General features: G+C 45.8%; 1 protein-coding gene across 2 annotated transcripts in view; it reads right to left on the reverse strand.

Moving 5' to 3' along the window:
* Positions 1 to 978: 978 nt before the first annotated feature.
* The window catches only part of ELAPOR1 (endosome-lysosome associated apoptosis and autophagy regulator 1), a 73,444-nt gene continuing 54,748 nt past the window's right edge, over positions 979 to 19,674 (reverse strand). Inside the window, exons 9-23 of one of the 2 annotated variants that reach the window (XM_047085589.1) lie at positions 17,862 to 18,039; positions 17,037 to 17,165; positions 16,552 to 16,642; positions 14,488 to 14,593; positions 14,078 to 14,215; positions 13,299 to 13,562; positions 11,825 to 11,998; positions 7,164 to 7,344; positions 6,762 to 6,858; positions 6,191 to 6,292; positions 4,735 to 4,861; positions 4,479 to 4,657; positions 3,792 to 3,957; positions 3,493 to 3,548; positions 979 to 2,660 (exon numbers count right to left, since the gene is read on the reverse strand). In XM_047085589.1, coding sequence (XP_046941545.1) covers positions 2,561 to 2,660; positions 3,493 to 3,548; positions 3,792 to 3,957; positions 4,479 to 4,657; positions 4,735 to 4,861; positions 6,191 to 6,292; positions 6,762 to 6,858; positions 7,164 to 7,344; positions 11,825 to 11,998; positions 13,299 to 13,562; positions 14,078 to 14,215; positions 14,488 to 14,593; positions 16,552 to 16,642; positions 17,037 to 17,165; positions 17,862 to 18,039 — 2,088 coding nt within the window. In that variant the 3' untranslated portion in view covers positions 979 to 2,560. The remainder of the gene's footprint in view (positions 2,661 to 3,492; positions 3,549 to 3,791; positions 3,958 to 4,478; positions 4,658 to 4,734; positions 4,862 to 6,190; positions 6,293 to 6,761; positions 6,859 to 7,163; positions 7,345 to 11,824; positions 11,999 to 13,298; positions 13,563 to 14,077; positions 14,216 to 14,487; positions 14,594 to 16,551; positions 16,643 to 17,036; positions 17,166 to 17,861; positions 18,040 to 19,674) is intronic. The other variant, XM_047085588.1, reaches the window with a different exon arrangement.

Below are 19,674 nucleotides of genomic sequence, written 5' to 3' on the forward strand. Positions count from 1 at the left end.
AAATATAGTCAGTCTTATCTTTAATGTAGAGTCAGACAAAAAAAAAAAAAGTTGTATTGGCATAAGAAATCTCCCAGTCCTTGAACACACCACAATGTTTGTTTTCCCAGCCGAATCAGGTGATGCCTACGTGATGAGAATTACTTGTGTCTTCTAGAACTCTAGGTAACCAAATGGGATTTAAGTATTTTGTCTCCAGAGCCCACATTTCCTCCCCCAGTAGCAAATCACTATTGCCTTTGTTTAAGAGCTAAATGCTCTTCCCATATAAAATCTAACATGTGTCTCTTCTAAAATTCATTATGGTGATGGCTGCACAATTCTGTGAATATACCGAAATCCATGGAGTTTTATATTTTCGAGGACCCAATTGTATGGTTTGTGAATGATATCATAATAGGGCTATTAAAAAACATCTAATACGTCTAAGTCACAGGTGACCCCGATATCGTAACTGAGGAGCTCCCTGGCAGGACACAGGGAAGTCGGTACACTAAACAATAGTAAAAAGGAGATGCTTAAAGCATTATAACAACATTGAATCAGTGGAATTTGAGGTTGCTCTGTGGGCACTCAGTTTCAAGATGTCAGAATAAAGAAGTCAACAGGATATATACTTTTTCCTACTGCTTCGAAGGTGCCTAAGGACCTTGTATGGCTCTTGTCACAAAAGAAAGTTATTCAGTGGGGAAGCAGGTGTCCAGGGTGTTAACTGAGGCTACAGAAAACTTGAGGCTGGAGTTCAGGAGCTAGGTGTTTGCATCTGTTGGAAGAAATTCCAACATTGCTGCAGGGTCTGAGAGCCTGACTCCCATAAGAGGAGGACACCCCCCAAAAAAGTTTCTAGGTTTATTGAACCAAAGGGACTACCTGCCTTCAGCAGTGCTACTGATGACCAGAAGTGACAGCAGGGCCTGGTTCTCACTGACCCTTTTATAAAACCACTGCCAGGGCAGCAGTGGCTAACCAGATCAGCAAACCATTTTTATGGCAGACAAACCACTTAGAAATGCCAACCCCCTTCTCTACCTATCCTCTGGGCACCAAGCGGCCACCCAAAAAAGAAGATACATACAAGCATGGGTAACTGGGCCCTTGACCGAGGGATGGTCGTGTTAGCCTGATAGGGAGGGAGAATTGCCAGTATTAGAAAGGAAACCGGAATTTAAGCTTTGCACTGGTTTTGCCATTGTAGTCACTGGAAGTCCATCGATTATACTTGGTGCAAAAGTAGAGAAAAGGGGCACAGAGGACACTCACTTTACTCACCTTTCAAAAGGGATGCTGCCAGAAATTGGGAAGTCTTTTTAGTTTTTTAGCACACATAGGAAATGAGAACAGGAGAAAGAGAAGGATAGAGACTTGAAAGTGTGAGGTGTTCCAGTTTGCTACACATCTTGTTCAACTCCCCCTAGTCTTTCCTCCTTGAAGACTGATCTGGTTCTGTGGTTGTAGTAGGGGTTGGGAGTCAATTCCTCTTTTGGCCCACCTAGAAAATGTTTATTTGGTAGCTGAGCAGATGAGTGAGTTAAGCTTAGAGGCAGACATCCTGGCCACCTCAGGTTCATCCCATTGTGGGCTGCATCCCCTGGTATGGCCCCATCAAAACCTTGGCCTCCTTGTGTTCTTTCAACATAAGATACTCCAGTTCCATGATATGGCTCAAGCCTCTAGGAATGGGGCCCTCAAGGACAGGAAATTTTCCTTACTGGTAGGGTTTGTCATCTCTGTGGGTAAAAGCAAGCAGAGAATAAAGCTAAAACATCTGTGTCTGGGGCTTACCTTTTCTCTTTAGTGTCACAGGGAGATGGTGGGATGTTAAAAAGGGGGGTGGGGGGAGAATAGATCCACCAGGGCTGGGGCATTTTCTTGGTGCACTTTTTCCTTTGGCTCCTATGAGAATATTTATGACTTACTTAGGAAAGGGAGTTGAAGTACCTAGTTTAAAAAACAAAACAAAACAAAACTTTCCTGGTTGCCTCTCTTTGTGCTTATTGAGCCTTTTCTTCCCCAGGCCTTACTCACCTTGCCCTCAGCCTATCCATGAAACTCAGTTTGAGTTGGTTATCCAGGAGCAGTGAATCCAGGCCACCACGCGGGTCCAGGAGGGAATGCCCACACCCTCCTCACCCAGCCTCTCTCCTAAAGAGATCAGGAGCTGAGGGCATATCATCAGAAAAACTCCCAGCTGCTTCTGCCCTTCAATAAGAGGACAGAGGAAGTTGTTTCTATACTTAAGAAGAAAGAAAACTTTTCATTCCAGTGCTATAAGAATTATGAGCAGATGAAGCCATGGCTCTGGCAAGGCTGGACCATTTTGGGAAACAAGATGCAAGCAAGGGAGTAATATACAAACAAAGTGTGGGTGTATTTGACAGGTTTGAGGCAAGCAGAAAGGAGGGTTTGGGTACTCTATAAAAAAACAGATATCTGAAATTCAAACTTCTTCTGATAAGGCCACAATGAAGAGATTTCCAGCAGGAAGCTGGCACCCAAATCGCCACAGGCTTGCAAGGTGATGTGCCAAGGTGAGGAGGCAGGGGAGGCAGGGCGGTGCCTCTCACAGGTCCATGTCTGGGCCTCCTGAGGATGTCTTCAGTGGCACGGAGTCAAATCCATCAGGAGTCCTCTGAAAGAGAGATGGTGACAGGAGCTGGCTGCTGCAGGGGGGCAAGTTTGCCGAACAAAGGAGAGAAAGGGAAAAGAGGTGACAGAAGGAACCCTTATGGAATTCCTGTTTCCAGCAGCTTTGTGGAAACAGATATAAGATTCCCTCTATTCTTCTTGGTCCTTTCAGTCAGTCAGAGGATGAGAAAAATCTTTAAAACCCCCTGCTTTGCATCTTTGCTGAATTCTAAAAGCCCAGAAAGACTCAGGGGTCCCAGGGTAAATTGTTCTCCTGTTGGTTAAACACACACACACACACACACACACACACACACACACACACACACACGATTTTTAAAAAGGCCAAGGGAGTCACCCTGATAGGTCAGTACAAAGGGAGTGAGATTCTACAATCTAAACACCTACCCACCCTCCTTCTCTCACCAACCTTCCAGTCCTCTCCTCTCTTCTTACCACCCTCCCCACCCACACCTGTTTGATGAACTGGTTCAGGGCAGCAGTGAGGTGTGCGTTCTGGCAGAGTGGGGCTGCAGAGGGCTGTGGCCCTGGAGGAGTTGCTTGGACGCTCTCTGCTGGCCCCACACCCAGCGACAGGGTTGTGGGTATTGCATTTATGAGCTTCAAACTCGCTTACCCAGCCACACGGACAGAGCCAACTCTCCCAGCTCCACAATGCTCAGTGGTGAGCAGCCTAGACTTAGCTGTTGACTCAGCTCCCAAAGGACCAGGTCCAGACATAAGGTGACAGCACCCTCCACTGGTCAAAGGAGAGCCTCGCTTCTATCAGAAGTTGATCCTAGAGACCACTTCTTCCCCACCCTCAAAAATAAAAAAGGGGTGGGGGTGGGGGGAAATGATTCTTACAACGTAAATGGTTCAATACTCCTTCTGGAAGTTAAAAGGCCCAAACAGTTCATCAACTGGAGTGCATATTGGGAGAGAAGGAGCCTGGTCAAGAGAAGCCTTGGACCCCATGGGAAATAATAAAGGTGTGGAAACACAGAAGGCAGAAGCCAGGATTTTGAAGGTGAAGGGACAGAACAGTAGGGAGGGTGGGGAGCAGAGTAGTGATCCCTGAACAGTGTGGGACCATTCAGTGTCCTAGGACTGGTGTCTTCTCCAGCCCTCCAGGCTGACCTCAGTGCACTGACGAGCCTCCCTACCTTGGAGGTAAACGATCTGATCTTTCCAAAGAGTGACTTCTTGCTGGTAAAAATGAGGTCATCCTCCACATCCTCGCCTTCCATGATGGCACAACTGTCGGCTGCTGGCAGGTCGCAGTCCTTGAGGGTGGCATTCATCACCAGCTTGGAGTACTTGTACTCCAGTCTATGAGACAGGGGATGGGAAAGATAAGACAACAAAATGTGGAATAAGGGAGGGAGGAGAGAGAGAGGCTGGGCTATAAACAGGTAACCATAGATAAGGAATCTGAAACAGCAAAATGGTGTGAGGGCTGGGCATATAGCTAAGGAATCTTGATTTCCAGTTCAGTGATCTTTTTTCCTGAAGTCTGGCTGTTTCTGTGTTCCCAAAGCTTAACAGAAATATTGGAATCGTAAATTTATTATTTTAATTGTTAATAATAACAACAGATTTAGGGTACTCTTTGCTTTTCTTTTGAGCATCTAATAGCCATTTATAGACTGCCGTGTGATACTGTCCGTGTTCAGGAGTCAGGGTAACCAATACATATGTTGGATAAGTGGCTCAACCAGTCTCTGGCCAGAGTCACAGCATCTGTGGCCAACTCCAGAGGACAGCCCCATGAATTTAACCCTCAGATGTTCTCCTCCCACTTCAAAGATCCAACCCTGTCCATCCCCAAACTCCAATACCCCATCATGTACTTTTGATTCTTTTTCCAAAAGTAACAGGTCAAGACGGTGAGGAGGATGGCAGTACAGGTGCCAGCAGAGATGCCCACTTTCAGCCAGAAATCGATTGTTTTGCAGATGGTGACTCTCTGCTCAGGCAGGGAGATGCCACCCGCGCATAGCTTTGGTTCTCGCCACACATAGGTAGTCTTCTGTTGGGGAGGAAAACAAGAAACTTAGAGGTCACATTCCCTTCTCTCATGGGACATCCCCAAGGAGAGAAACCCACCTGGATCCCAGCCACGCAGCTGCTGACAATAGCGTGGTAGTCAGCAGGGGAGCAGAGCGGACAAGCAGCCACACTCTCCCACAGGAAGTGGAAGTTACAGCCATCACAGGTCCCATCGGAGCATGTGCTGACAAAGCAGAAAAGAGACTTGAGCGCTCACTGGCTGGGTGGTGGGAGTCCTGTCATCTCATAGCTTGCCTGATCCATCCTCTCCTTGCCAAACTGTGAACCCCACCAGGACCCTTCCAACTAGTCCTTAACACAGGTCTTGCTCTCTGATCTCCCACCCTCCACCGGGCTCTCTACTCTCTGCCCGTTTGTTTTGCTGACATTATCACAGCTAATGTGAGGTGTCTGAGCTCTAGCATGGCTACCCCAACCAACACTTCAGAGACTCCTGTTCTCTCCGTGGACTTGTGACATTTTGCAAAAAGCCACTCTGATGCAGCTACCTGGGGGGTGGGTTTCAGGAATAGACTTCGGGTCATGGGTAGCTGTTATGTACTTTACTGTGATGTTTACAACAAGAATAGCGGTCTTAACATTTTGACACCACTGCGGAGTCAAAATATCTTGCTTTGTTCCCCGTCTCCCTGAGTGGCTCTTATTTAGGAGCAACATTTCCCAAACCATGTTCCTCAAGACACTAGTGCCCCTCTGCCTGGGTGGCTCAGTCGGTTGAGCGTCTGTCTTCAGCTCAGGTTGTGATCTTGGCAGTTTGTGGGTTTGAGCCCTGCATTGGGCTCTGTGCTGACAGCTCAGAGCCTGGAGCCTGCTTCAGATTCTGTGTTTCCCTCTCTCTACCCCTCCCCAACTCGCACTCTGTCTCTCTCTCAAAAATAAACAAACACTAAAAAATAAAAATAAAAAAATACACACACACAAAAGACACCAGTGCCCCTCAAAATGTTAGTTGGGGTTAGGTGGGGCAAAAAAAGGAGGTGGGGGAGGGGTGCGGTCATCAAACTGGTTCCAGAATTCTCGATTTAATGCACTCAGCTATTAAACTCAGAATTGGGTCTTTTATTTGTGGAGAGATTCTTAGGATTCCTTAAACCATTACTCATCCTAATAATAGCGAGTACATATGCCAGACACCATGAGAAGTCCACAAGTTCACAACCACCCCCTGAGGGAACTTATTATTACCCTCATTTTACAGATAAGGAAAAAGAGGCCCAGAGAAGATAAGAAATTAATGCACAATAACATAGCTAGTAAGGGGAGGAGATGAATCAAATAATCACTTGGCTATGCCGCTGTCCCCATAATGGTATGGGAATGCGAGAGTCACTTTGACTCATCCTTCTGCCCCATTCTTAACATCTGAAGATCGAGAATTTGGAGCCATGACTGTGTCCCCAAGAGCCAATGAATGGCTCTCAGACTGTTTTCTCTTTGGCTCTTGGGATGAAATGAGCCCAAAGAAGGGAGACCTTTTGTTACACCCCTTTACCTAGGCAGCAACAGACTTCCAGGGGCGGGTTTCAGTGGACTGCATCTGACACGGACGGTGGCTGATCTCCCAGAACTGCAGGACTGGGTCACATCACTGGACCTGCAGAGAAAGCCAACCCCCATAGGGGAACGAATCACTCACCTGTGCCATTGGAGAGTCGTTGACGTCAACATGGAACAGTTTCCTTGCTGGGGAAGTCAGGACTTGGGAGTGCACAGGCCTGGGGTTATACAGTGAGAGAGTGGGGATCGGGGAGATGTGGTCAAGGGGAAAGGCACTGGTCCAGGAAAGGTTAGCATATCCATAACACCGGAGTCTCCTAAGTCAGGAAGGGAAGTCAGCCACAGGTAATCCCGTATTTCTCCCTGCCTCCAGGGCACATCTGCCCCAGTAATACCCCAGAAGCTGGGAATCAGTGGACTCCCAGCCTGTAGCTGTCACTGCTGGGTGGTTCTGCTAGACATCGGGTATGTTCTGGCTTGATAAGTAGGTGGCTGGAGAGAGGGATGCACCAGAAATTGTGGAGGGGCCTAGGTTTCCCTTGTACAGACTGGTCTCTCATCGTCACCTATAAAAGAAGATCACGTCCGGTATTCCCAAGGACTCCGGGTGGAAAAGTTCGGCTGGGGAGGTGATTCCATCCAGAGTCATATCTGTTGTCACCCCTGCCAAATTAGAGCTCCTAATTAGTTGTCACTAGTAGCATGAGCCGGCAACCACTTCAATTCTTTCAATACCTGTCAACATCCAACCTTCCTCCATCTCATCACACCCCAGAGTGGCTCATGAAAGGGTGAACCAAGGTTTGTCAGAAGCCCCAGGGGGCACGTGGCATCCCAGGATGGAATGGAAAACAAAGGTCAGGAGGTTGGGTCCCTCATCTGGGGCCTTTTCACCTCAGAGCCCGGTAGCCTCACTCTCTCTTACACATATACAAGCCCAAACAGGCTGCAGCGGCTGATTTACTTACCGATAAGTCGGTCAGCCAGGCTGACAGGCTGTGAGGACACTCCAGCCTTGTAGCCTGTCACCTCCGGGGGGATGATGACCGCCTGGCAGATGTAGGCGGTGATGGATTTGGAGAAACCCGACTCACCCTCAGGAATCCGGAGGTCAGTGACATTGTCGGCACACACGGACATTTTCTTACCCTGGGTTGGCAGACACAGAGAGGATGAAGTGGGGAGCAGTGAATGGTCATAGAACTCCCAAAAGGAAGGAGGGCACAGCTTTTTCACATCTGAAATTTCAGCCTTCCGATGGTATGTTGCAGTGGAATGATTCATCCCAGATCTAATTATAAAACAGACTTTTTTTTTTTTTTATGCTAAAAATAAGGCCTAGGTGTCCTAGTTTCTGGAAGCCTGGCCCAGGGGTCGCAAGCCTTTTTGTTTCCTTGCAATCACGTGGGAACCTTGTATAAGTGGTGTCGTGATGGTGGCAAACAATCTGGAGCTCTAATCTACCAGCCCACCTTACCCTGGCCAGTTTTCTAGATAGCTGCTGAAATATATGACTGGTTTCCTGAAATTTTTGAACATTCCCTCTCTGTGTCTCCCTTAGTGCTCTGATTCCACTGTGCTTGTCTTGGGAGCACTTTCCAGACAGAGATTCCCAGCAGTTGAAACAGACCCCATAAGTAACTGCCTCCCTGCCTTGAGGTAGGACATCTGGGAAATAATTAGAACCTATTCCATTTTAAAAAATGTATCAAGAGAAGAAAGTTTGTGTTTATATAGAGAACATGCCAAGAAATAAACATTCCATAACAACTCTCACTGTAGAGAACTCTGGAAGATGGTAGGCATAAGACTCCTTCCTCCTGGAGATTTTATAGTAGAGGAAATACTGAGATATTGTTCTTGAAAAAATGTTAAATTTGTGGAATATCAATATATAACTTGTCTGCTAATATAAAATCATTTGTGGGGCGCCTGGGTGGCTCAGTCGGTTAGGCATCTGACTTTGGCTCAGCTCATGATCTAACAGTTCATGGGTTCGAGTCCCACATTGGGCTCTGTGCTGATAGCTCAGAGCCTGGAGGCTGTTTCAGATTTTGTGTCGCCCTCTCTCTCTCTTCCCCTCCCCTGCTCACACTCTGTCTCTCTCTCTCAAAAATAAACATTTAAAAAAATTAAAATCATCTTTTCAATATATTTTTAAAAAATTATATTTATTTATTTTGAGAGAGAGACAATGAGAGCTTGAGTTGGGGAGCAGCAGAGGAAGGCGGGGGGGGGAGAGAGAGAGAGTCAGAGAGAGAGAGAGACAGAGAGAGAGAGAGACAGAGAGAATATCCCAAGTAGGCTCTACGCCCAGCATGGAGCCCAACGTGGGGCTCGATCTCACGACTGTGAGATCATGACTTGAGCCAAAATCAAGAGTTGGATACTAAACTGACTGAGCAACCCAGGTGCCCCTGCACCCCTAAGTTTATTGCAGCATGATTTACAATAGCCAAATTATTGAAACAGCCCAAGTGTCCATCGATATATTAATGGATAAAGAAGATGTGGTATATACACACAATGGAATATTGTTTGGCCATAAAAAAGAATGAAATTTTGCCTTTTGCCACAACATGGTTGGAGCTAGAGAGTATAATGCTAAATGAAATAAGTCAGACAGAGAAAGATGAATACCCATGATTTCACTCATATGTGGAATTTAAGAAACAAAGGAAATGAACAAAGAGGGGAAAAAGAGAGAGAGAGGCAAACCAAGAAGCAGACTCTTAATTATAGAGAACAAACTGGTGTTTTATCAGAGAGGAGGTGGGTGGGGGGATGGGGTAAATAGGTGATGAGGATTAAGGAGCACACTTATCACGATGAGCACAGGGTGATATATGGAAGTGTTGAATCACTGTATTATATACCTGACACTAATATAACACTGTATCTTAACTATACCAGGATTAAAATTTTAAACTTAATAAAATTTTTTCTGGGGCGCCTGGGTGGCTCAGTCGGTTGAGCGTCCAACTTTGGCTCAGGTCATGATCTCACGGTTTGTGAGATCAAGCCCCGCATTGGGCTCTGTGCTGACAGCTCAGAGCCTGGAGCCTGCTTCACATTCTGTGTCTCCCTCCCTCTCTGCCCCTCCCCTGCTTGCACTCTGTCTCTCTGTCTCTGTGCCTCTCTGCCTCTCTCTCTCTCAAAATAAATAAACATTAAAAAATTAAAATAAATAGAACTTAATAAAATTTTTAAAAATGTAAGTGTATTAAGCATTTACTATGTAGGATTTTCAATATTCTAAGTTTTGTTAAAAATGAAGCAATGTCAGTTGCTAAATCTGGTGGTTCTTAGTTTATTTTTTAGAGTGTAAGAAATAAGGAACATGAGAACAGAAAGAAATCTGTACCTTATGGTAAAACAAAGAGTTATTCCAGTCTGTCGTGTGACAGTACACAGTAAGCATTTCTGAAAAGATAAAAGGAGCAAAGAAAAGAAGGCAATCTCTCCAAACTCCACATCTTCATCGTCCTTCCAGCTCACTGAATGAAACTTTTACTACATGGTCTTCCTTTAATCAGTCTCAATTCCTGAGTTATCACTAACTCACTGTGGAAGCTTCATTTTAACTTCTTCAAAGACTTTGAAAGACAAGATAGAGACATGTATCTCGAACTTTCCATAGATTAGTTCCTTCCTTCCTTCCTTCCTTCCTTCCTTCCTTCCTTTCTTTTATTAAGACATAATCGCCATAGAATATTGATTAGTTTATTTCTTGGCCTGTTGTCTACATAAACACAAGTCAAATTTTTTTTTGCACGCTACAGAAGGTGATAAAAGCTGTGCTGTGTAAAGGCCTCACTGCTCACAGGGTCACAGACTAAAGGCTCAAGATGCTCTTTATTTTGTAACATTTGAAACTAATAACTCTCCAACTATGAATCCTGCCTTGTTTGTGATTTAGTTAAGTGCAGTAGTGGTGTGATTGCCCTTTAATTTCTGCCTTTGAATTTTTGATCCAAAATATTTGCAGCAGCATGAAATGGCTGAACATAACATTGTTTTAATATCCTGTAAAGCCTTTCACATTACTTTCTTTTATACTGTCAGCAAAGGTTCACAGGGATGAACTACAAACAGTTTATTTTATCCAGCCTTTAGAAAACAAATAACAGGGAAGCCTCTGGCACTGTCAGTGGGAATGCAAACTGGCGCAGCCACTCTGGAGAATAGTATGGAGGTTCCTCAAGAAACTAAAAATAGAACTATCCTATGACCCAGCAATTGCACTGTTAGGTATTTATCCAAAGGATACAAAAATACAGATTCAAACTATTGACAATTTAGCAGCATTATCAACAATAGCCAAACTGTGGAGAGAACCCAAATGTCCATCGATTGACAAATGAATAAAAATGTGGTATATATACAATGGAATATTACTCAGCCATCAAAAAGAATGAAATCTTGCCATTTGCAGTGATGTGGATGGAGCTAGAATGTATTATGCTAAGCAAAATAAGTCAATCAGAGAAAGACTAATACCATATGATTTCACCATATGATGGAATTTAAGGAACAAAACAGATGAACGTATGGGAAGGGGAGGGAAGAGAAGAGAGGGAAACAAACCATAAGGGATTAAAAAAAATTTTTTTTTTTACATTTTATTTACTTTTTACAGAGAGAGACAGAGCACAAGTGGGGGAGGGGTAGAGAGACACAGAGACACAAAATCTGAAGTAGGCTTCAGGCTCCATGCTCCAAGCTGTCAGCACAGAGCCTGACGGGGGCTCAAACTCACAAACCGTGAGATCATGACCTGAGCCGAAACTGGATGCTCAACGGACTGAGCCACCCAGGCGCCCCTGTAAGGGATATTTTAAATGATAGAGAACAAACTATGGGTTGACAGCTGGAGGTAGGTGGGGGATGGGCCAGATGGGTGATGGGTACTAAGGAGGGCACTTGTGATGAGCACTGGGTGTTGTATGTAAGTGATGAATCACTGAATTCTACTCCTGAAATCAATGTTGCGCTGTATGTTAACTAACTGAAATTTAAATTTAAAAAAGGGGGGGGGGGAAGAAAACAAATAACAAGTTCCATGATTAGTGAAGACTGCTTTTTAAAGGGAACAGAATCTTCCTTCTGCATTGTTTTTACATATTCATTTTGAAAGAATAAAAGTCAGGTAGGAGTAAACGAACATCTTATCTTGAACACCTTTATTTTCCTAAATGTTCATAAACCAAACATCTGATTTTATAGGAAAAGGTCCTGAGGGAGAATAATAATCACTTAGAAACCTTTCAGTTTCCTAAACCGCCTGATGCCTGTTTTTTTTTTTTTTTTTTTTTGGCTTTGCTCCTGTGTCATCTCTGGCTCTGACCTACTGGTGTCCTCTTTCAATTTTTTTTTTTTTCAACGTTTATTTATTTTTGGGACAGAGAGAGACAGAGCATGAACGGGGGAGGGGCAGAGAGAGAAGGAGACACAGAATCGGAAACAGGCTCCAGGCTCTGAGCCATCAGCCCAGAGCCCGACGCGGGGCTCGAACTCACAGACCGCGAGATCGTGACCTGGCTGAAGTCGGACGCTTAACCGACTGCGCCACCCAGGCGCCCCTGGTGTCCTCTTTCAATATGACGCCATCAGCATGCGTACACCTTACCTGGTTTCCACACAGACTGAGGGTAAAGTGATGGAAGTATTTCAGCCCTTTGGAGGTGAAGCTTGGCCCTCCAGCCAGAGAGACAGTTTTTGCCAAAGCCAGGAAGTTGTAGTCCAAAACCCTGGTCGGAGTGCTGATCGAGAAGGTGCAGTCATTGTAGCACAGAGAGTGGATCTGAGGGGAAAGGGTCCGTCAGGCCCGCTGCGTGGGCAGCACTTGGAGGAGACTGTAGTGGAGAGGGGTGGCTATCGTCCCCAGCCTGGTCCAGCCCAGGGGTGAAAGAAGCGGACATACAGATTGAGTGGACATTAAAACAAGGCAAATGGGCTAGTGGGGGTCATGTGCATCTCACAGTTCAATTATTAGTACATATATGATGTACAAACGCAAATCTACTGTTTTCCAGTAAGGAATTCGGTCAGATTTTTATAGCCTTGTCCCTCAGCCTGGATATAGAACTCTCTCAATACACAGGGTAGCCCTTCTTGCTTTTAAGCAGAAGACAAGAATTGCTAACTGGAAGAAGGGTGTTCAAGATGGCAGAGGAGGAAATACAAGCCTTGCTCCCTCCCCATTTAAAACTCACTGAACCCTACCTCCTCTCTCCCAGGTTCTCTGCAGGACACTGAGCTTCAAAAGTGGACTTATTTCCCATAACCACCCCCCGCCTTGCTCTGTTTTAGGGTCCCCGTTCAGCAGCAGCCACATGCAACTGCCACTCCCTCCCACAACGGCAGAGGGAGCCCCAGGGGAGGAAGTTAGTGGCAAAAGTCTAGGGTGCCCAAAAGAGGTTGTCTGGGATCTGCAGAATTGTGGCTTTTTACTGCACAGCTAAACTGAGCAGCATTCATGGGCTGCATAAACAATGCCTTACAGATGTTTGTGTGTTTGTGTGGTTGTGATCAATAAAATACAAATTCATTTAAAAGCATTAATGAACACCTAAGAGCTTTCTGTCACAGAACTTTCTTAGCTTTAGAAAGTACATGGGGGCAACAGCACTGCTTTTCTACTTTAGAAGAAATCTCTAGGATAAAAGAGAGCAATGCCAATTAACTGCATGTCCCAGCAAAGGTGGGTTGCCTTCCCAAAGGACTCAGGGCAAATACCCATGACAATTGTCTGGATTGAAGTAGGCTGAATGTGAACCCGAGCTCCTATTCCTTTCCTTTAAGTCTCTGCAGAGATTCCAAATAACCCTCTGGACCAGACAGTCACAGATCTCCCTAACCCATCTCTTGAAGATGAGACTTGTCCTTGACTGAGGCCTAGACCCTGAAAACCAATGTCTACAGCTAAGAACTTGCCGTCCATGGTCACAGCCTGGGTGGGTGTCCTCAAGGACTTAACCCGGGAGTAAGCTACAGGGAATGCTTGGGTATCAGCCCCTCAAAAATCCCACCCAGGTCCTGGAACCCTCTGAGGTGGTTCATCCAGAGGGCCAAGATTAGGATGCATGACACATTGCTGGCACCTTGTTGCTCTTGGTCCCTGGACCACAGGGCATGCAGGCCTGGATGCCATAAGGCTGGTGGGCTTTCAGGATTGTGTTAGGGGGGCAGGAGTGGCAGGTTCCTGAATCCCGATCAATGTAGTAGCCAGCAGGACAAGCGGTGCAGGAGGAGCCCATGTCAGAGGCTTCCAGGGCACAGGGACGGCAGTAGGAGGCCACCCCATCCATGACGTTGGTGACATTGATGGAGTAGATCTTGGCGACGTCATTGGTATACTTCCTGCCCTGGAAACAAGAGGAAAGAGGGCAGAGGCCTGAGACACCAGAAGCAATTGAGTTCTCTAGAAATAGCAAATTACTACTTAACCCTCTTTTACCCTGTAATACTTGAGAAAAGTCTTGGAAGAATCCTTTTTTTTTTTCTCACTAAATAGTAGCTCTTTATGTACATTTTGTGTCACACTAAACCAAGACTAACCCACTCTAAATGTTGTATAAAAATATTAAGTGCCATGGGGGAAATATGCAGTAGATAATGATATATGAAAAAAAGCAGGTCTTTTCCTTGTGAAAGGGGAAAAAAGTATTAGTACTTAGAGTGTCATCTTCCCTGGAAGTCATTTGGACAAGGCTGGGTGCTTCTCAGGGGCTGGAGTAGGCAGTTCCCTGCTGGACTCCTTAAGATCCTTCTAACCCTTGGATTCTGAACCTCACACTCATACTTAAGCTAATGCCAGGGATCATCCTGACTCAGAGGTGTCTCCTGGGAGCCAGGGGTCTGCGGAAGGGGAGGAGCTTACCGTCTCATGAAAAGTAGTCCTCTGGAAGGCCCAGGTGAAGCTCATAGTAGCATTCTCCTCGATGATATAGGTGTAGGATTGTTTGCCCTTGGAACCTTTCCATGTCTCTACGGGAGTGTTGGTCCTAGAATTCACACCCTGAACCCAAGACAGACAAGTGGAGACAGTACAATTGCTGGGGGGCTGGTGAGGGGCAGGGCGCCCATGCTGCTGCCATCCCAGGGCCCATTACAGTTGGTCAGACCCATGTTAAACTGTTAAGTTCCTGATGGACAGTCCAGGCCCTTCCTCTGTGAAGTCGCTATAAGCAGGTTGTCAGTTATGTTCATGTGCCAATGGGGCGGGGGGGGGGGGCAACCCTCCCCATAGTCCCTGGAAGCCCCATAGCAGACAAGGAAAGGGAAACATACCACCATGAAGTAGAGCTCACAGTTCACAGAACAGATGGTCTCAAAGACAAATGTGATCCTGGCCACCTCTTTATTCTCTGTGTCTGCCATCACTGACTGTGGAGGTCTATGGCGCAGAAATTAGAAGTCAATTCCAGAGGTCAGGCAATGCTTATTGAAGAGCCCAGACAGCAGCAAAGGGTCTGCTGGGGGGACAGGATTAAGTTCTGAGTATGTTGGAAACAGCATGGATTAAGTCCAATTCTGCCACCTAGCTATGTGACCTTGTCCTAGCCAAATTGTAGTTTTCTCATCTGTAGAATGAAGGTGATAATATCTTTCTTATTTACCTTCCATCATTGTGGTGAGATCCAAAGGCATACCAGATGTACGAGTGCTTAGTAAAATGCTATCTAACCTCACTAGCAGAGTGGGGTCCCCAGACCAGCAGCATCACCCTAACCCGAGCTTATTAGATGCACAGAACCTCAGGCCTCTCCCCAGACCCACTGAATCGGAATCTGCACACTAACAGGATTCCTAGGTGATGCATAAGCACATTGTTTGAGAAGCTCCACCATCATAAGATGTAAATTACCTACATTCACTTAGCAGCTCATTCTCTGGGGTGGTGGGAGCTTTTCCTGGGTCAAATGAGCAGATATTTCAATTTATCATCTCTTCAAGCCAAGTTTTTAGTCTGGTCCTTCTTTTGGGAAAGAGATCCATGCCCAAGGGGGCAGGTAAGGGGTGGTGGTGAGTGGGTGATTTGAGGAAGGACTTTACCATAGCAATCAGATTTGAAAATTGATACGTACTTTTAGGAATGTTATCCCCCCAAAAAGCCTAAAAATTTTGATCACCTTGCAAATGGGATATAACTGCTCATCTCTGAGTAGTGTAAATTAAGGGAAAGGAAATGAATACCTTTTGAGCAACCACTGTGGGCTGAGCACTGTGCCAGGGATGGAAAGGAGGGAGTTTGAAGAAGGTAGTGGAGAAGACAGACTGGAAATAGGGAACCTCTTCAGTGGTACCCCCCCTATCCTGAAAGCACATATGGGTACAAGAATTCACTTTGGCTTTGGAAATCCTTTTATGGCTTTTCTTTTGGCTTTGGTCATTTGCTCGTATTCTAAGTACCATCAGTCCCAGCTCCCGTCTATACAGTTGTGCCAACCACTGGGCTGGAAGAATCATCTCAACCTGAGTTAGTCCAAAGTCACAGAATGTGACTTGTTTTACAGATGAAGAGTCTGAAGCCTATAGGGGGAGCATGGTGACTTTTCCAAGTTCACAAAGCCAATAATTGGCAAAGTTCAAGTGTCCTGTCTTCAGCCTATTGTTCTTTCCACTGTACCACACTGCCTGTAGTATATATATATTTTTTTAATGGCAAACAAATTGCTTAATGTCCTAGGTCTTCTTGGGATATGGGGATCAATATGACAATGAGAACAATCCATCTCAGTCTTCTTACCCCAAATAAAGATGAACTGTCTATGGGTATTTCTGGCTCTCCTTTTTAAAAGCGTTTTTGGTTTTTTGATTTGTTTTGTTTTGTTTTTGGTAACATTTTATCTAGATGCCGTGAGGAGGACAAATTTATTTTTATTTATTTTGAGAGAGAGTGTGTGCGCACATGTGCGGTGGGGGAGGGGCAGAGAGAGAGAGGAAAGAGCACCCCAACCAGGCTCTTCTCTGACAGCACAGAGCCCCATGTGGTGCCTGAACCCACCAACTATGAGATGAGATCATGACCTGAGCCAAAACCAAGAGTTGGATGCTTAACCAACTGAGCCATCCAGGCGCCCCCAGGAGGAAGAATTTGAGTAGCACGTGGCCAATAGATGAGAGAAGCCAGATGAGAGGGAGCGCGACCAGTAGGTCCGCCAGCATGGGCAGCAACTAAGAAGCCATATTAGCATTCAGATTATCTTTGTCAGACCATTACCATTGCTCTCCTCTATTCTGAACTCATACTTCTGTATGCCAGAAGCCCTCTCCTCTACAACCTTCTAAGCTATGTGGGACTTGATTGTGGCCAAGGTGGTGTGGGATTCCCCTGGGTTTTGTATTCCTCACCTGAATCCTGGCACAACCAGAGTGAGAATCATGAAGTCATTGTCTGAAGCTCCAACTGCTGTATAAATGTGATCACCAGCCACCTCCCAGCCTGGAAAAAGAGAGGGGAGAGTTAACACCCCAGTGGTCTCAGATGAAGGGCAAGCGTACACCAGATGACATGCTGAGAGAACACTGTCCTTTGAGGCATCCAGAACCACTAACCCAACCAAGTCATGTTATTTATCCTGCTACTTGGGTCAAAGCCCCTGAAACTCTCAGAGCAAGCTCTTTGGAGTGTGCACTTTGCTTCTAGTTCTGGCTTTGTCTCTAAAACTAAGTTTTGGAAGATAAATGTCTGCAAGGAGTGGAACTTTAGAGAGAATGCATGGCATGAATAGCTCATTTCGTTGTAGACATCACTATTATGAAGAAATGTGAGGTGGAGGAGCCCCTGTAGGGCGAGCAGGGAGCCGACAGCTCACAGTAAGTGGGGACGCACTTACCGGTCATGCCCTTGTACTCAAAGTTGATCCCACTGAGAACGGTGGTTTCCATGTTTGAAGGCAACGTGTTCCACCATTTGTATTCGAATCCCACAGCAGGCTCAGTCCCGGCTGGGCAGTGGGTGCAATCTGGGGTAACCACAAGATCCACACCTTCAGCGGGGAGGCCGCGGCCACCCTGACCAGAGCTGCTGTCACACAGATTAAGTGGCGACAAGGGCAGGCAGCCAAAGGAGGGTGATGCTGAGCACCATAGCACGGTTATATCGAGTTGACTCAAAAACATTCTGACAATGTATTTAACAAACTGAGGACGTAAATTCTGACCCTGAATTCCAAAACTCCAGCTGTCCTCCTTGCTCACCAAGTTCTTCATTTTGAGACTTAAATGTGTCTCCTAGTCTGATGCATGTAGTTCATATTATTTGTCACATTATTATCAGTAAATGCATTTACATGAATAGGCACACAAATCCTCCCAACTCCTTTCTGCAGCATGGCTTATGGCTCTGATTGTGTCAAGCTGGCCATCCCAGCTTCCCAGACCTTCTGGTTAGCATCCCTGCTGCATGCTAGCAGTCTCTGTGGTGAGGACTGGGTACTTCAAGTCCGAGTCACATTCGCAGTTGGAATAGGGAGGAAGGCAGGCAGTTCTCAAGTATGACTCTGACCTGCAGACAGGTCCCACCCTGCCCTCTCTGCTCCTGAACTTAGTCCACAGAGTGGCCCAGTCCTTACTGCGTCCTTGGAAGGACAGAAGGCACATTCAGCTGACCACCCATGTGGGTGATGTGGGAATGGGTAGAATGCAGATAAAGAGGTTACCAGAGCCGTTGGAGTAAGAGCCATAAGGGCAGGGCTCGCAGGCGCTGTTGTTGGTTTTGGAAAAGCCTGGGTTGCAGGGTGGGCAGCGGGTCTTCACGCCAGAAGCGGGCAGTTTCACGGCCCCCTTGAGATCTTCACCACAGATTTTCGGCTGGGCCCATTTGTACATGAGCTGTGTCTGCAGAAATGGATTAAGAACGCTCAGCCTGTGTGGCATTTGGCACATCTTTAGGAATTTATCTCGAGAATGGGGTGAGGTGGGAGGACTCTGGGCTATAACGAAAGTTCCACCAGGGTGGGGAACTTGTTTTGGTTACCAGTGCCTCCCATGACCCTAGCCCAGAGCCTGGCACATGGTTGTGCTCGACAAATATTTGCTGAATGTTGACTGGATGAAGAGGGAAATACTTAATGAGGACTTGTGTGACAGAAAGAATGGTCATGGGAGGACCAGCTGTCTCCAGAAAAAGCTCTGATTCCAATGTAGAATCTTATCACTACTAAGGTCACGGGAAAAGTAGCTGATGAAAACCCCAAAACATAGAAAGGGGTGTCCAATTTGTCTTCCAAGTATTTTCTTTGCCTTTTCATTTACTCAATAGACATTTTAGAAAGCCTAATACATCTGTGTGCCAGACCTGGTGGCTCAGAGATGAATGAGACATGGCCCCCTGCCCTTAAGGTGCTCACCATCTAGCAAGGGCAACAATCACATAATAACAATCTATGGCTACTGTGTTCTCTGAGACATCAAGGCAGAAGGGACAATGTTGGCCAAAGGGTATAAACTTGTAGTTATAAGACCAATAAGTTCTGGGGATCTAAGGTGCATCAAGGTGGTTACAGTTAGTAGTACTGTATTTCTGTATATACTTGAGAGTCGCCAAGGGAGTAGATCTTAAATGTTCTCACTGCAAAAATAAAAAGGGTAATTAAGTGATATAGTGGAGGTATCAATTAATATATTAATTAATTGATATTAATTATTTGATTGATATTAATATTGATATAATCAATTAATTAATTGATATTAATATTAATTAAGTGATATAGTGGAGGTATTAATTAATGCTATGGTGGTCATCATCTTGCAATATACAAATACATCAAATCAACACACTGTACACCTTAAGCTTACACAATGTTATATGTCAATTCCATCTCAATAAAGCTGGGGAGGAGGGAAGAGGAATGGTCAGCTATCACATCAGTGGGGAAGGGAAGCATTGTATCTGTCATTCACTAGGGCCATCCCTACTCTTCTGATGGAGGCATCTATACAGAAGAGGGGTTGACCTACAGGAAGCTCCTGGTTCAGCAGCTCCAAGCCTCCTATGTGGTCCTTGGGCTGAGTCAGAGACAAAAAGTACTTCTGTGGATTACGCTGATGTGATAATCTGTGCAGCACTACCATATATGTGAAAAGGTGGATGAATAAGGCATCTTTCCATTCTATTCAGGATAAGAAGTGACAAGTCTTAAAAGGAACCTGTGCTGTCTTTGCTGACAGTGAGTGCTAGAGCTCCTCCTCTCCCTGCTCAGCTCAGCTGTGAAGAGATTCCTCCCTTGGAAGAGCAGCTAATGGCCAGAGCCCTCGGCTTGTGCTCTAACCTAGGCGCTCTCAGCCTGTCCCCTTGAGTCTCATGGAGAGAAGGGTCTGGGGAGCAGGAAGACTGATTTGGGCCATCCCTTAGAGCAGCACATGCAGCAGCCCCAGTGAATTGGCCAATCTAGTCCCTGAGAAACCGCCGAGGCACGGCAGAGGTCACCAGGGCAATCATGCGAGTCAGCTCGAGTTACGAGTTACAGCCCT

The sequence above is a fragment of the Lynx rufus genome, unplaced genomic scaffold (assembly GCF_022079265.1).
Source record: "Lynx rufus isolate CCGP_SWC_20201006 ecotype Redwood Valley unplaced genomic scaffold, mLynRuf1.p SCAF_2, whole genome shotgun sequence".
Classification (NCBI taxonomy): Eukaryota; Metazoa; Chordata; class Mammalia; order Carnivora; family Felidae; genus Lynx; species Lynx rufus.